This window comes from Bombina bombina, chromosome 3 (assembly GCF_027579735.1).
Source record: "Bombina bombina isolate aBomBom1 chromosome 3, aBomBom1.pri, whole genome shotgun sequence".
Lineage (NCBI taxonomy): Eukaryota > Metazoa > Chordata > Amphibia > Anura > Bombinatoridae > Bombina > Bombina bombina.
Window position 1 is genome coordinate 1,165,005,259 of NC_069501.1, and position 18,375 is coordinate 1,165,023,633.

An 18,375-nucleotide genomic window follows, 5' to 3' on the forward strand; every position below is an offset into this window, starting at 1 on the left:
TTATTACCGAAATTCGAATTACAAATCCGAATGTTGATACGAACGAATATTCTTAAAAATTCTATAATCGAATGCTATTTACAGTTTTCGAATGTCACTTTCGAATTTGAATGTTTATAATTAGATTGAATGTCCACATTCAAAATTTCAAATTTAACATTCTATTTAACAAATACTATTCAGAAGTTCAATAGTTCATGTGGTAGGGAATCTAGTAAATTGATACATAATAGATACAAATATATTAATTTGAATGTTTCTATTTCGATCGAATATTGCATAATTCGAATATTACATTTAAAGAAAGCATTATAGAAATACTATTACAAATATATAAATTCAATTTTTTTTAATTCGAATATTGTATATTTCGAATATTTCATTTAAAAAAGGCATTATAGAAATACTATTACAAATATATCAATTCAAATTTTTTTAATTCGAATATAGCATAATTCGAATATTACATTTAAAGAAAGCATTAGAAATACTATTACAAATATATAAATTCAAATTTTTTGAAACAAATATTTTTGAATGTAATCATAAAATTCGAAACTGAACATTCTAAACTCGAATGTTAGAATGTTATGTAAACATTCAAAATTCGATTCAAACAAACAAATGTGTTAAAATTCATTTAATTTTTCGAATGTTGCGAAACATTCGCCCATCCCTAGTCTCAGCTATTGAATACCCTAAGTAAACACAGTCAGCAGAAAAAAAGACACTCCCAGTGGGGTGCAGGATAGTTAAGTAATAACATGATCATTTTCCATTGTTCTCTCAATGGGGTCAATTTATCAAGCTCTGTATGAGATCTGATATTACCTGAAACTCAACCCATTGTAAAAGGCTGTGGTTTAAAAGCACAAAAGCAGCTACGTAATATACACAAATAAACCTGAAAATGCAATTTCTCATACATTTTATACTCAACAGCTGGTATAACAAGTCATTGAAAATACATTAATATACATTAATATAAAAAAACATTTTACAATGTACTGTCCCTTTAAGCATTTATTACACTAAAACTGTGTTAAGCAAAACTATGTTTTTTTGTGCCTATCCAATTAGACCGAACACTGAAGTATGTTACGTGTACTTCCTGCTAATATCAGTTAAAATGTAACCAGCTTTTACAATTTTCATGCAAAAATAAATAAATGTGTTTAATTGCTAATCTATAGCATGTAACCTATTAAGATCTAGATTACAAGTTTAGCGCAAAATATCACTTCCGCAAAAGCGATATTTGTGATCAACTGAGTAATACTAGTGCACACAAATGTGCGCTGGTATTACAAGTTAGGTTCAATGCAAACGTGACTTTGCATTCGCATCGCACAGAAGCATTGCACTCATGAGAGCACGATTCCATTGGCTCCAATGGGAGCCTCATTCTCATGCCGTCAGGCACAGCATGAGAACTAGCGCAGCGAAGGGGGTAAGTCACGCAGCGATGGCCAGCAATTATACATATATATGATACAGATGGCCCTTGGTTTACAACGGTTCAATTTGCACCGTTTCAGAATAACAACCTTTTTTTCAGTCATGTGACTGCTATTGAAAAGCATTGAGAAGCAGTGCATTGATTAAAATAGCCAGTAGGTAGAGCTGTCCGCTTGTGTTGCAGCAAAGATATGCAAGCCAAGCAAGCTGAAATTAACCAGACCTGAGCTATCAAGCAGATTTCAAAGGAACAAGATCTTCCTGTCAATAAATCAGTCCAGATTGGAATGCATAGAAAGAACTGTTTGCAGAAAAATGCAAGTAAAGTCTCTGTTGTGTGATTATTTTATTAGGGTTATAATGCTGTTTAGCAAATGTTTTTGTTCATTTAACTTAGTTTAATTATATATTCTGTGTTGTGTGATTATTTTATTAGGTTTATAATGCTGTTCAGCATTTAAAGTATTCATTTCAAAGCTTTAAAAATAATGTATTAGGTGTTACTTATGACAATTTAGAGAGGGGTCTGGAGTCTAACTCCCTCACTTCCCATTGACTTACATTATAAAATGGGTTTCAATTTACAACGGTTTCGATTTACAACCATTCCTTCTGGAACCTAACCCCAGCGTAAACTGAGGGCTACCTGTATATATATATTTATGTGTTAATATGTGTATATACACATATTAACATATAAATATATATTTATATCAGCATATACATATATATTTAAAGGGAACACACAGTTCCCATAGACCGCAATGTAAAGGCACTTTCCATTGTCGGGTTTTTTTTTCTAACACAACCACAACCGCTTCTTTTAACCCCTAAAAACTGCCTAGTGCAGTAGTTGTTAATGAAAATGGAGGCATTTGGGGCATTTTTAGAAAATTAACCAGAGTGTAGAACCTGTATGCTGAGCACAGAACTGTAGGACAGCATAGCTACTAAGTTACTAGAGGTGGATAATATTATTTATCATCACTTTCTACAAAGTTATTTATTAATGGAACATTAAACACTTTGGGCTAGATAGATTACGAGTGGTGCGCTAACTGTAGCGCAAGTGCAACATCTGGTTTTTTTTAGGCTCCCTAGAGCGTCTTCAGCCTCCTTAGCTTCACCAGTCCTGGTGAGGCTAGAGAGGCTGAAGACGCTCTACGAAGCCTAAAAAAAAGATATCCCACCTGCGCTACAGTTAGCGCACCACTCGTAATCTAGCCCTTTGCGATTTGTAATATAAAATGTTTAAATCTATGAACAGATTTGAAACATGAGTCAAATCTTTCCGTCAGAGGGTAGAAGCAGTTCATAGCCTACTTATGGGCTAGATTAAAGTGGAGGGCTAAATTAACGTGTGCCTGTAAATGGGCAAATTTGCCCGTTTGCGGGCGCATGTTATAGAACCAGCCATTACAAGTGGCTGGTTAATGCTATCGCAAGCTTGTGGTATACAATTAGCGCTCCGGAAATTAACCAGAGGTCAGACCTCTGTTTAATTTTAAAAATGTCCTCCAATTGCCCCCAAAATAAAGTGTAGTGTTGCTTTTTAAAATAATAAAAACGAAGCAGTTATATATTTTTTAAATAATAACTGCACAATGCAGTTTTAAGGGCTTAAAGTTTGCGGATGTAGGGTGTGAGAAAAAAACGGCACTAAAAATTGCCTTGTGGTCTATGGGGAAAGTGTTATTACTCAAAAAAAATATATATGTAGATGCTTTTATACATATAAATTTATGTGTTAATATGCGTATATACACAAATAAACACATATATATGTATATATTCATATATATATACATACAGTATATTTTAACTTTGCTGCCCATTGCTGTGCGACTTAACCCCTTGCTGAACTAGGTTATCTGCCGCGACTATCAACATGAAAATCAGGCTCCCCATTGGAGCCTATGGAAGCGCAAAGCTTCAATGCAATGTGAACGCGAGGTCATGTTTGCATTACGCTGAACCTGTAATACCCGCACACATTTGTGTGCGCCGGTATTAATAAGTGGAGCGCAAATATTGCGCTTGCGAAAGCACAATTTTACGCTCCATCTGTATTGTAATCTGGCCCTATATGTTTTAAAATCAGATACATAGGCATGATTTTGCAATTGTTGCTTAAACATGTAGACCCACTAGGTGTTAGTAAAAATGATCTGAAAACATAATTAGTAGCGACTACTTGTGTAAATGAAATATGTTCCTTTTGCCTAGGTCGCCGATATTGGGCTACAAAAGGTTTCAAAACAGTATGGGGATACCCTCGTGACATCTCCATATTTGGTTTTCCAAATTCAGTTAAAAAAATAGATGCTGCATTCTATATCAAAGAAGAAAGGAAAGCAATTTTCTTTGTTGGAGATAAGTACTGGAGGTTAGTGGATTATATTCTTCATGTATACAGAGTTTATAAAGCAAAATATGTTCTTACATGTTTAATGCTAAATTAACTATAGTCTATTGAAGTTGATGCATCTATAAGGAATGTTTGTTATGATAACCTAGTCAGTTATTGCCGGTAGTTATGCATAAAAAGAAGCAATGATTACGGACGTTAAGAATTCTACCAGTATTTATTGACTAAGCACCAGTTACATCAGTAGGTGCTATAACCATCATGATCTTACGCTATTTTTCGGGGTTTTTTAAATTTGATGACATTCAAATTTAAAAACAAAAAAAATCTAGTTATTGTGTGGTTTTCTAACATCTTTACAGTATGTGTAACTGTACTGGCATTGAGAGTATTTGTCAGGCTCGACAACTAGAAAACCTCATTAAACCTCTTTTGAATGTTATTGCCACTCTAGATAGCAGTAGGAACAGTATTTATACTTAGGGGCTGATTTATCAAGTGTCTGTCCGACATGATCTGTTCAACGTATCATGTCCGACAGACAACGCTGAATGCCGACAGCGTACATTGCACAAGCAGTTCTGGTGAACTGCTTGTGCAATGCCGCCCCCTGCAGATTTGTGGCCAATCGGCTGCTAGCAGGGGGTGTCAATCAACCCGACCATATATTGGGCGGATTGATGTCCTCAGCCTCAGAGGAGGTGTAGGAGTTAAGGAGCAGCGGTTTTAGGACCGCTGCTTCTTAACTGCTGTTTCTGGCAAGCCTGAAGGCTCACGCGGAAACAGCTGCATTGGGGCCAATTGACAGCTTGTTAAATTGGCCCCATATTGTCTAAATACCAGCTCTATTCTGATTTGTTTTTACATTTATCAACAAACATTGATGTCATGCATGCATATATTCAGGGTTTTTTTTAACAGGAGAGTAGACTCCTTGAGATTTTTATATAAAAGGTATCCTGCTGGCTTAACAAGGCTACATACCTTTCCCTTTTTTTGGTTTAGCTGATAATAACTGCAAGCAAATGTACTTTACACTAACAATATGACTGTGCCTAGCCTTGGTGTCTGCAGACTAAGGTCCAGATTGGCTCCTCTGAATAAGGCAAATGTTGGGTGGAGTTTTGCTATTGATAAATAATTGCAGTAAAACGACTTGGCTGATATGTTATTCTGCAGCAACACAATAGAAATGTATTGTAATTACAAGGTATTTTCTGTCCCTTTAATCTATAGGTGCAGAAACCTTAGTAGAGGGCTGTATTCTTTATAGGTGCAGAAACCTCAGTACAGGGTGGTACCTAAAATTTCAGCTTTAGTAGAACTAAATAGACATGAATATTTTTCTTATAAAAAATGTTCATAGGTTAATTTTACAACATTCTTTTGTGATTAATTAATAATAACAAATTATACAATTAGCCTTACACATTTCCTACCAAACTTCACCTAATTATCATCATGATTCTTATAGTAGACAAGCTGGTATTCAAGATAAGCCTTTCTGCAAGATTTATGTTTGAATATTTTTTATTTATTTATCAGAAATAATAAACATTTACAAAAACAAAAACAGATATACCCTCCTCTGCAGCGATCTCAATGATTATGGGATCCAGAGTGTAGGCTTCTACTTAATCATTTCTAAACAACAAATATTACATTTAATAACTCTAATGACATCTCAATCATTTCTACTGAAATTTACATAACTTTGGAGGGTCAGCATTTAAAGATTAAATACTTTTCCTTTATACTGTCGTGCAATTCTCCATCAGAGATAGTACAGTTCATGTATCTGACAGATAGCTTGCTCTCTGCTGAACCCTTCCAACACTTTTAGATGGATCTGAGCCAAAACACTCAAGTTACATACTATTAAGTTCGTAGAGAATACTACCTCACTACCTCAAAGGAAGGTAAGGTTAGGTAGAATAGGTTATCAAGGATCAGATGGGGAGGGGACGGGGAAGGGGAGTGACGGCACATCCTATCTCAGTGTTTGTTGTACTAACTGCTATAAATATGTGTGTTAGTGTTCAGATTGGTCACCTAAGTTTAGTTGTTCCGTTAGTTCCATATGTCTACCGTTCATTTCACTATCCAATAGTACCATATCGCTTGGACTGCTTCCTTATTGTCTAAGGTGTTGGATGCTAAATCGTACATGTTATATGTGTACTGAATTTTGTTGTAAATCTCTGTCCAGGTGGGACCACCTGTCTTCCAGTACCTGGCTATGCATGTCCGGGTGACTGTACATAAAATCCTAATAAATGTATTTATGTGTTTATTAAGTCTATTGATGGGAATGTGCAGCAAGGCCTGTTGAATTGTAAGGTCCACGTTTTCGTTCAAGATTCGGCTAAGGAAGGAAGACAGTTGTTTCCATAGACCTGAGATTACTCCACAGTCCCACCACATATGCCTATATGTACCTCTTTCACCGCACCCTCTGTAACATAATGGGTTTCCCTGTGTATGCATATGGGCCGTTCTAGTGGGTGTCAGGTACCATCGATGTATAGTCTTAGTAATATTTTCTTTAAGGTCCACACTTAGGAGTCCTTTGTCTGCATTTTGAAATATTAATTCCCATTCTTTGTTGTCTTTACTAATAAGTAAATTTGGACGCGGTCTGTGAATCTTGTATTGCTATATATAGAATGGATATGGTGCGTCTAGTGCGGTCCTTTGATTTACTCATGTCTTCTAATGGTGTTGTGTGGCCATCTCTGGGTTTTTTAATATATGAGTGCATTGCGGATTGTATCTGTAAATATAAATACCAATGAAGTTTAAGGGGGTTCAATTTTGTCTGCAATTGATTAAATGAGAGTATAGTTCTGCCTTCCATAAAGTCTGCTACTCTGTACAGTCCCTTATTTTCCCATTTCTGTATTTGAGCCCTGAGTTCATCAGGCAAGATATATCTCATTGGGATATATAATGAGTATTTTGGTAAAAGCTTAAATTTATTACTTACTTTTTTCCAAGTGGTTACTGTAAGAGCTGTGGTGTAAGGTTTATCCTTCACTCTAGAGGATTGTGATTTCTCCGGATCCCAAAGTATAGCATCAGTCTCGTCCCATCCTCCCAGAGTCGCCTCTAGAGCAGGCCATATTACCTCTGTGTTTCTCTTCAATAAGAGGCTATCTTGTGCTAATCTGGCAGCATTATAATATTCTAATAGGTTAGGGGCCCCGATACCCCCTAAGTTTTTATGTCTATATAAAACTGTTCTCGCTATTCTATTTGTTTTGTCACCCCTAATATAGCTTAGTATGTCCTTTTGTATCGTCTCTAGGTCAGTTTTTATCATTTTAACAGGTAGAGTTCTGAATAGATATAGTATCCTCGGCAAGATATTCATCTTAACCGAGGCCACCCTACCCAGCCACGAGAACTTGTAATGCTTCCATTTTGATATGTATTTCCTAATCTGTCTGAACAGCGGAGGGTAGTTTACTTTGTACAGCAATGAAGGGGAAGAGTGGAGATAGATTCCTAGGTATTTTAGAGTATGCTTCAACCATTTAAAGTTAAAATTTGCTTCTAATAACTCTTGTGTCTGTCGAGGCATTGCTATGGGAAGAGCTTCACATTTCTCTGCATTTATCCTAAATCCCGAAATAGATGAAAATGTGTCTAGTGTTTGGTGGAGAGTGGGCAATGATACCAGGGGATTCGTCAAAGTCAAAAGTATATTGTCCGCAAATAAGGCCATTTTATGTTCTGAATTATTTGTCTTAAGTCCTGTGATATCTATCTGCGAGCGTATTTTAGCAGCTAGGGGCTCTATACATAGGGCAAAAAGCAATGGTGACAGAGGGCACCCCTGTCTAGTTCCATTGCGAATTGGAAAGGGTTGGGATTTATACCCCGCTGATGAGACCTGAGCTCCCGGCGCAGAATAGATGGCCCTCAATGCTTTCATAAAGGCTCCCTCAAACCCCATTTTATGTAATACTAAGAACATATACCCCCAGTCAATGCAATCAAACGCCTTCTCTGCATCCAACGAGAGGAGCAGAGAAGGCGTTTTTGATTCTGTCAGGGTCTGTATCAAGTTAGTTACTTTGCGTATATTGTCCGGGGCTTCCCGCCCTTTAACAAAACCCACCTGATCTGGGTGTACCAGGTGGGGAACGATATGTTTAAGCCGGTTCGCTAATATTTTAGTAAAAATTTTTAGGTCCTGATTAATTAGGGATATTGGGTCGATAATTTTGGCATTTTTTGTGGTCCTTCCCTGGTATAGGGATTACTACTATCTTTGCAGCCAGGAGCTCAGGTGGGACAACCCCCCCCTCCATAATATAGTTACAGAGTTTAACTAGATGTGGGATTAGAGCGACTTTAAACAGCTTATAGTATTCACCGGGGAAACTGTCCGGTCCCGCCGCCTTCCCCGGTTTGAGGTCTCTAATGGCCCCAAATACCTCCATTGAGGATACAGGGGCATTTAGGGTTTCTCTCTGTTCCTCAGAAAGAGTCTGTAATAAGTCTTGATTAAAGAAGGCTGTCTCTGTCTTTTTATCATATGAAACCTTTCTACCATCATATAATTCCCCGTAATAAGCTGCGAAGGTGTCTACTATTTCTTGGGGGTGTGAGGTCAATGAGTTATTAGACGTCTCGATTGAGGAGATAACTGAGGCCCTACTTCTCTCTTGGATTTTATGTGCCATGTATCTATCTGGCCTATTTGCGAATAAAAAGTATTGTGCCTCTAAATTCTGACTTGCTCTAATGGCTCGTGATTGAAGCAGGGTAGCTAGGGCAGTTTTTTTAAATTGGAGAGTTTTCTGAATGGCTGTTGTTTTAAGAAGTTTATGCTTTTTTTCTAATTCCTCAATTTCTGTGTGGAATTGTTTTAGTTGTTGTCTGTATTTTCTAGTTTGTATTGCTTTCTCTTTAATTAGTATCCCCCGTAATACTGCTTTGTGTGCCGCCCACGTGATCCCTGGGTTAGTTGCTGTGCCAGTATTAATGTTCCAGTATTCAGTAAGAAGCTTAAGTATATTGTCGTGTGTCTGGGGATTTCTGGTGCACGTCCCATCAAAGGTCCACGTCTTACTTCTATGTGGGTCACATATTCCCTCTAGCTGTAACGTAATGATCGAGTGATCAGACCATACACAAGCATGGATCTGTGAGCCGTGTAACAGAGGTTGCAGAATTTGGCTTACATATATGTAATCCAGTCTAATGTAAGATTTCTGTGGTGCCGAGTAAAACGTAGTGTCATTAGTCCTGCCATATAAAGTGGCCCATGTATCTATCATGGAGGTAGCAGGGAGTCTTGTATCGCTTTAACAATACGATTATGTCTGGTTTGTTTATTGGTTAAGGGTCTATTTACCGTGGGTTCAATATTTAACATTGTGATATTGAAGTCCCCTGCCATAAATATTTTAGTATGGGACCATTGTGTGAGTAAGTATGAGATATGCTGAAAGAAGTTATGCTGATTTTCGTTTGGTGCATAAACGTTACAAAGAGTAATTTCTGTGTCTAATATTCTACCCTTTACTATTATATACCTTCCTTCAGTATCTGCAATTACCTCTTCCTTTGTGAAATTAAGTGAGGAGTGTATAAGGATAGATGTGCCTCTCTTTTTAGTTGTTGTTGTGGAGTGATAATGGGAATTGAAGTGTTTCGCCCAATACTTTGGAATTTTGTCGTTAAGTAGATGAGTCTCTTGAAGAAATAAAATGTTGGCATGCAGGGAGGTGTATTGTGTCATTGCCATTCATCGTTTTACGTCAGTATTTAGCCCCCTTACATTATGGGACAATATCTTTATCCTGGGGATCATGTTATTGTGTCTGTTGCGGATAGGTGCAATAGTAAGTTTTTTTACCTGTGGTTTTCTGGACTGGAAGTCTAACGGTATAGATTGTAGGTACTTAGGAAAGTATATGGTGAACTTTTCTGTGTCGTCACTGGGGATGGGGAGGGAGCTAGAAGAAAAATACAGTGTTAATAACATAGTAAGCAATCTTTCTGGGTCTCCAACAGTAGGTCCCCTAACAAATAAACTTTGAGTTAGCATAAGAATGAATTAGAAAATAAATTAACTTATATTATTATACTCTGGGGGAAACTAAAGGCCCTGCAACATTTTATAACCTCTATAATGATAGATTAATAAGAGTCTCTGAGAAGGAATGTCAGTGAAGAGGGCTATGCCTCCCAGGGAAGGGAACCCAAAACTGTGGTACCAGAAATTTTAAAGGTAACCCAGACTTATCTTTGTTCAGTGTTCCTTTTGTCAACTTCCCCACTTCTCAGACTCTAAGAAAAATGAAATTCCACCGTTCATGTCTTCCATATGGAAAAGCTGTCATCTATGAAATTTTCCCTCTTGTTTCTTTAGTTTTTTGTTTTTTATGGTTGATCGTCTGCCATTTAGACGGATCTGGTTGTCTGTCAGGGTCTTTATTCTTCTCTGGATTCAGCGCTGTGGTTGGGATTATAGGTGTCTCCAAAGCCAAGATCTTACAAATTTCAGGTATGTCTTCTGGATCTTTAAGTGTAATGGTTTTAGAGTCCTTTGTTATATGTAAAGCAAATGGGAATCCCCATCTGTATAAAATCTGGTGCTTCCGGAGTAGAGTAGTGAGAGGACGAAGGGCGCTCCTCCTTTGTAATGTCCGGACACTAAGATCCTGGTAAAACTGTATCACGTTGCCTTGATGTTTGTATGTAGGATGTTTCCTGGCCGCTTGCAAAAAAATTTCTCTGTCTGGGAAGAAGGTTAGCTTGATTATAATGTCTCTTGGGGGGAGCCCTATTTTGGGTTTGGCTTTTAATGCCCTGTGTGCTCTTTCAACATGGAAGACATAGTCAGCCGGGGAGTTTGTAATCTGCATGAAAAGTTGAGTGAGGTAGGCTGGGATTTCTGCAGGGCTCACTTCCTCTGGAACCCCTTTGAGGCGAATATTGTTCCTTCTGCATCTGTTTTCCATATCCTCCAATTTATCCTGGAATTCTTCCAGTAGTTCTTGTTGAGATGACACGGTCTGAGACATTTCATCCATTTGTTCTACCATGGCGTCTTTTTGATCTTCAAGTGTCTCAATTCTGTTACCCAGCTCCATCAAGTCAGATTTGATATCAGAAAGGCTATTGGTGACAGAAGAGTGTACAGAGTCAATTTTCCCCCATAACTTTTCAAAATTGTCTGCGATGTCTTTCTTGGATACCAAATTTCTGAGATCCGCTTTCGTTAGCGGGCTTTTGTCTGGTGGTGCTAGTTGAGAATCAATGTCAGACTCTTCTTCCATTTCTGCATCTGTTTGCTGTTTATTGGTTTGAGAACTTTTAAAGAAAGTGGACACAGGTGTAGATTTTATTGTTTTATCTCCTTTTGTGGGTCTTTTAGAGGCCATGGTGTTGTAGAGAAGATAAAGTTGAGATGGATATACAATGCAGGAGGGAGGATCTATGTCACCGCTAGTTGGAGTTGTTCTTACAGGTTGGGCAACTAGGTGTATAAACTGAGGCCCTGCTCAAAAGAATTGACCATTTAGACTCATCTATATACTGTTCAGACAGGCAGTTAGATCATTTAAGTGGACAAGAGGTTTTGTTTTCCTTCTCAGTACATGTTGTGACTCATATCGATGTTGCGAGCATTATGGCGTGGAATTTTCAGATCCCCCTAAAGTAATTAGGTAGTTGTTCACATTATTTTCTCCAATACGGTTATCAGACTACTTTCAGCAGTTATAAGACACTGTGTGTATTGTGCAGATAACTTTGTGGCTCTTATATCACAGGTGACTGTATTAAAATATTGTTCCAGGGGCAGTGTTTAAATAGGGTAGATTAGTGACTACCCTCTCTCCAGAGTATAGGAACTCCGGTGCAGACTGTAGGCTAAAATTGTAAAACTGTGGGTGGTATCTCCCCTCTCCCCAGGGAAATTATCCTCACAGGATGATCACGGCAAAAGGTATGTGGGATATGACCTGTCAGCACTCCAGTCTGACAGGAAAGGGGGGGGGGGGGAGGGTGATGAGAGGGGATCAGGCAGGAGAAAACACCAATCTCCACTGTGAAACTGTCATTTAGATGTGCCCTGTTGCTGAGAAAATACTGCAGGTAGATCTTAATACTTCCAGCAGGGGTCAGTGTTGTAATTAGGCTGTGTAAGGAAGCTTCCAAGAGGCCTACACTGTGCTATATTGGAGAGATAGTGTTTAGAGTATAGAGAGCTAATAACCCTTTTCCTTTTTATTATTAACTTTGTGTGTTTAGAGTAGCTGTAGGAATTGACTTTCAGGTAGCTGTTCCTCCGCTCCCCCCTTGTTTTGTCTTTACAGCAGTGGTGCGGTTATTTTGGCCAGATTCTCTAGTACCTCTAAACTGTCTGAGTACCCTTGTAAGAAGCGTTAAGTCAGTTCAGCATGTACCCTTATGTCGGCACCCAGCTTGCACTTTTGCTGTATTGCGTGAGCGCTTGTGCTCTGCTTCACCTCCCACCGCAATCCAGCACCCAGCTTCCCTGTCAGGCGTCTATCACAGAACTCACCCCCACCTTCTCTTCCGGTATCTGTCTATGACGTCCCTGGGCAATGGCGCTGTTTCGCGCCTTTTTACCGCCTCCGAGTACGACTTTTCCCAGGTGTGCCCCTCTGTGTATTTGTATCTCACCGGGGTTTCCTTGTTTGTCCGCCTTGACTGTTTGTAGCGCAGGTAGGGAGGATTATAGATTCTCCGGACTCCGGATCAGTTAATAGGTAGCTGGAGGGTCCGTTCCGGTAATTCTTGTTAATTGCTTGCTGAGGCAGAAATTTCTTATCCGCTCGATACCTCAAATCTCTTGCTGTTCAGAGATGCCTTTAGCTGTTTAAAATATTACATTAAAGCACTTTTAATGTGCAAAATGAACCAACTTTTGTAAGAGCTCAGACACAGCACGTCTGCTTCCTTTGCTAGGCTAGCTCCGCCCCCCTTTCTGCAAGATTTAAAGGGATACTGAACCCAAATTTTTCTCTTTCATGATTCGGATAGAGCATGCAATTTTAAGCAACTTTCTAATGTACTCCTTTTATCAACTTTGCTTTGTTCTCTTGGTATCTTTATTTAAAAAAGCATGAATATAAGCTTACGAGCCGGCCCATTTTTGGTTGAGGACCCTGGATAGCGCTTGTTGATTGTAGGTTGCATTTAGCCACCACTCAGCAAGCACTACCCAGGTGCTGAACCAAAGTTGGGCTGGCTCGTAAGCTTACATTCCTGCTTTTTTAAATAAAGATACCAAGAGAATGAAGAAAATTGATAATAGGAGTAAATTAGAAAGCTGCTTAAAATTGGGTTCAGTATGCCTTTAAGAACCATGTAAATAAAGTAAAATTGCATAATTAACAAATGCATAATAAAAAGACAACACAAAAGAATTTTAGATGAGTAGTAGATTTATTTCTTACAAATGTAAAAGTTAGTTCCTTTTTCCTTCCTCTTGCATCATGTGACAGCCATAAGCCAATCACAAAATACATATACGTATATGTTCTGAATTCTTGCACATGCTAAGTAGGAGCTCGTGCCTCAGAAAGTGTTCATTTAAAAATACTGAGCATATTTTGATAATGGAAGAGAATTAATAAGTTGTTTAAAATGATGTGCTCTATCTAAATCATGATGAGAGTTTATTTTTGACTATAGTGTTCCTTTAAAAAAACATTTAATACTGTAGAAATGCACACTCAACAAATGCCTAATAAGAGACAATGCAATATCACTCTGAATTTCAAATGAGCAATATTTTTTTTCTGACACATTTGAAAAAGTTCTTCCATTCCCCTGCCCCCTGTATCATGTGACAACCATCAGCAAATCCCAAACTTATATATGTATGCACAGTGAACTCTTGCACATTTTCAGAAGGGACTGGTGCCTCTGTGTGCCTATAAAAAGACTGTATAATTTAATGATGGAAGTAAATGACCTGCTCTATCTGAATCACAAATGTTTAATTTTAACTTTGGTGTCCCTTTAACCCTTTGAGTGCTAATGACTGCTCTGAGCCGTCACAGAGTTTCTCACTCTGGTGCTAATGACGGCTCAGAGCTGTCATGAGCACTCTCCCACCTTGAGGGAGATCTGGGGGCTCCTTGCTGCTCCCAACCCTGGCGATCGTGCCTGTAGAATGACAGGCATCGCCGGGGCTTCACGTGTTGCGCGGTGACGTCACGCGCAATTACGTGATGACGTCACCTCGCAACTTTATTTATACTTAATAATGTTAAGTATAGGAGGAGGGGGCATGCTGCTTAGAAGCCTGTATCTCAGGCATCTAAGCAGCTACAGACCCCCAAGACCCATTGTTTGAAAGGTAATCACCTAACCTTTCCAACAGTGTTGGGGGTCTGTAAAAAAAAAAAAAGTAAAAAAAAAAAAGTTTTCAAAAATTGCAAAAATAATAATAAAAAAAAATATTAGCACCCAGGTGGGAAATGGCTTAGCAGCCAAAGGGTTAATCTATGTGTCTTTTGCTTTAGTTGTTAAAATAAAGGGATGAAGGGAAAATCCACTTATGTAGCACTTAACATAAAGAAAGTTCTTATTATATAGATATCATAAAGCCTAAACTTGCAGCTATTTGTCATAGCCTTTACACATAGAAAACATTATGGTATACAGATTAAACTTGCAAACCATAATCTCACTTGCTGAGGTATAGATTTCTACACTATATTGTGTAGCTATGTGTAACTCAATATTTGTAAATTACTACTGGTCATTTCACACATCAGGATGTATTCAAATTACTGACTGTTATTTTCTGTTTTAGCTATGACCACTCCAGATACAGAATGGACTCAAAATCTCCTAAAAAAATAAAAGATGGCTTTCCAGGTATTGTGAAAAATGTAGATGCGGCCTTTCAAAACCATGGTAAGTACCAAAAAGAGTTGTTTTTAGAGGAGATACTAGGGTCTTACATAAAAATATAACCAATCTGGATGATTTCGCACATATAAAATATAATTTATGATAGTATTTTGGGGTTAAAGAACCGGTAGTTGCAGCCCATACACATCCAAACTCTGCATTTAATGGTTGTAATATTTAATTTTAATTATTTAATTACAGCTATTATTGAATTTATTGATACACTATGGCTATTTTCAATATGTATTGAGGTTTCAGACATGAGAATTATTATCAAATAATTACCAAGATTACAAGTTTTGCGTTATACTGGGTGCGTAAATAACACAAAAAAATTAGCGTTATCGCACTTTCCATTGCGCTGCCATTACAAGTTACTGAAAAACATTATTTTGTTGTGTGGTATGGTACGATAAGCTCCATACCGCACAAAACCCAAGGCCTGACTTGACGTGCTTGTGCACTTTTCCCCCATAGACATCAATGGAGAGAAAGTTTTATGCAACCCCATTTATGTCTATCGGGAAAAGGAAGTTATGTTAAAACTTAACACCCTAACATAAACACAGAGGGGGATATTTATCAAGCCGTCAACCTGAAATACGCTGGAATTCCACAGCGTAATTGTGGCGAGCTTGATCCGACCTATTTATCAAAGCCTACAGACCGTCAAAATTTGAAATCTGTGACGTAACATACGATCCGCCGGTCTCAATCCGACACAGATCGATGCTTACGTCATTACAGATGTTCAAATTCGGCACTATCTGACACCTTTTGCAAGTTAACAAATTTCTAACCGGTACTCTCGCCACTATTGCAGCCCAGCGTACCTGGTTTTCAATCCGCCACCCTGAAGGCCGCGGATGCCATAGAAATCAATGGGAGTCTAAAAGATGCAAAAGCTCATGTTCGATGCTGCCAGATATCCCATTGATTTCTATGGTAGAAAACAAATTACGTTTACACCTAACACCCTAACATAAACCCTGAGTCTAAACACCCCGAATCTGCTGCCCCGACATCGCCGCAAGCTAAATAATATTTATTAACCCCTATCCCGCCGATCCCGGACCCAGCCACGACTGTAATAAAATTATTAACCCCTAAACCCCTGGCCTCCCACATCACTACCATTAACTAAACCTATTAACCCCTAAACTGCCAGGCCCCCACATCCCCTTAAACTAAATTAAGCTATTAACCCTTAAACCTAACAACCCCCAAACTTTAAATTAAAATTACAACATCCCTATCTTATAATAAATGAAAACATACCTGTAGAATTAAATTAAACTATATTAAACTATTAATTAACCTACCCTAACTATTATACTACAATTACATTAAACTATATTAAACTATTAATTAACCTACCCTAACTATTATACTACAATTACATTAAACTATATTAAACTATTAATTAACTTACCCTAACTAGTATACTAAAATTACATTAAACTATATTAAACTATTAATTAACTTACCCTAACTATTATACTAAAATTACATTAAACTATATTAAACTATTAATTAACCTACCCTATTATACTAAAATTACATTAAACTACAAATTAAATTAACTATATTACATATTTAAAAACCTAACCCTACTCAAATTATTTAAATCTACAATAGAAAATTACTAAATTACCAAAAAAATATATGCTATTTTACAAAAATAAAAAACACTAAGTTACAAAAAATAAAAAACACTAACGGCTAGATTTAGAGTTTTGTCGGTAAGGACCCGCGTAGCTAACGCCGGCTTTTTTCTGGCCGCACCATAAAAATAACTCTGGTATTGAGATTCCACATAAAGGCTGCGTTAGGCTCCAAAAAAGGAGCGTAGAGCATATTTAACGCAGCTTCAACTCTCGATACCAGAGTTGCTCAAATCCTATTGGCTGATTGTACTATGTACACTGAAACGAATTATATAAGAATATGCAGAGTGTATGATCACTAGGTCCAGCTCCGGACCATTGAGACCTCAGGCAGTGGCCTAACCACGAGGACTTAACATCACCCCCCTAGTGAATAGGGTAAGAAAGTTGTGTCTCGGCTGTTTATTTGCGTATTCAGTATTCAACACTAAGCTTACCATGGAGGATCCTCATACTCTCTTGCAAGCCCTACTACAAGGCTTATAAAGTAAATTAGATAATAGTTTTGAAACCCTTATTACCACAGTGCAGGAGGCCGTTCAAGAGAAGAACACTGGAATATCAATTGGTCCAGGTACAGAAGCTAATTAGTAGGGATGTACACCTAGTGCCTGCTAAAAAAGGGATCCTTAGGCTTTGGATTGTTGACACCTAGCTGTCAACTGTGGAAATATAGATATGGAAAAAATACCAAAGCTCCTAACCTGATGGAGGCTGGGTCTGATAAAGTAATTGAAATTGGCGTCAGTACGTTACAGCAATAATTCAAATTTATTAAACAAATTACAAACATTCAAATTAAAAACATGGATCCATGTGTTAATTAAACATACAGAATAAAATATGGTTAAAATACAATACAATGCAATAGTACAATGAAAGGTGCTATAAAATTACATTGGGATACTTAAGTGGTTAGCTTAAGATCCAAATAAACCTATAGTCGTACAATGATAGTAAAATACAAAAAACTTGCAATAGATCTTGGCCTGTGGATAGTGTTATCATAGTCTGGTCTTCCTAAGATTATTTGTTACTTAGTGCAAGCTTGCACCTAAGTATGGTTAAATACGCAATATAAACAAATACTGATTTCTTTAACTATGTACTTAACATAGTATAAAAATGAAAGAAGGTGAAACAATATATGTGTTGAAAAATATAGTGATCAAAACATGATACAATGTGATAAAAAATCCTTATGATGAAAAATATGATAAAAATGGATTAAAATGTGATAAAAAATGATAAAAAATTAAGAACAAATGATATACAAATTGTGGAGTTATAACAAATCAAAGTCAAACAGTGTTGTGCCCAAATAAGATGATCCATAAAAACAAATGATCTGTGAAAACAAAAAGTTAATGATAGAGTGAAGTCTTTAGATGGTTGTGGTTAAATTGCCAATTTCAATGTTACTTGATCCTGTTACACATATGTCCCTTTTGATAGGTAAAAAGTGACAAAATGAATGAAAAAAAAAATATAGTGTTCAGCTCCAAAGCTGTGTGTGAGTGTCAACTTCCTAAGACGCTGTATATGAGTAGTATGCAGTCTTCTTGGCGGATGTATATGACTCCCTAAGCAATCCTTCTGTAAAAGAAAGGTGCAATATTGTAGATTGTTTCAAATACAATTTATAAATGAAAATAGGCTTACCAGTCAATGCGTTTCAGCCTCTCAAAGACCTTTATCAAGACTGTTTTTTGGTTGTGTGTAATGGCCATTTATATCGGGCTGTTTGCTGACCGGCTCAGTTACAAACTGGAAGTGTCTGTTTAGCACTTCCGGTTTTCTTAGACAACAAATAAGTTTAATAATATATTAAAAATATATAGATAAAATCCTTTGTTTATTCAAAGGAATTATATAGTTCAACCCAGCCTCTTTATGCCTTGACGTCATATATCATAACTCGCATTGTTTTTTATTTATTTGATTACTTGAATTACAGCCTCTAAATTTAGG

At 37.4% G+C, this 18,375-nt stretch overlaps 1 protein-coding gene across 1 annotated transcript in view; it reads left to right on the forward strand.

Annotated features, from left to right (window-relative positions):
• The window catches only part of LOC128654584 (collagenase 3), a 97,198-nt gene that overhangs the window by 64,820 nt on the left and 14,003 nt on the right, over positions 1–18,375 (forward strand). The window contains exons 8-9 of the mRNA XM_053708578.1: positions 3,685–3,844; positions 14,637–14,740. Of these exons, the coding sequence (XP_053564553.1) occupies positions 3,685–3,844; positions 14,637–14,740 (264 nt within the window). The remainder of the gene's footprint in view (positions 1–3,684; positions 3,845–14,636; positions 14,741–18,375) is intronic.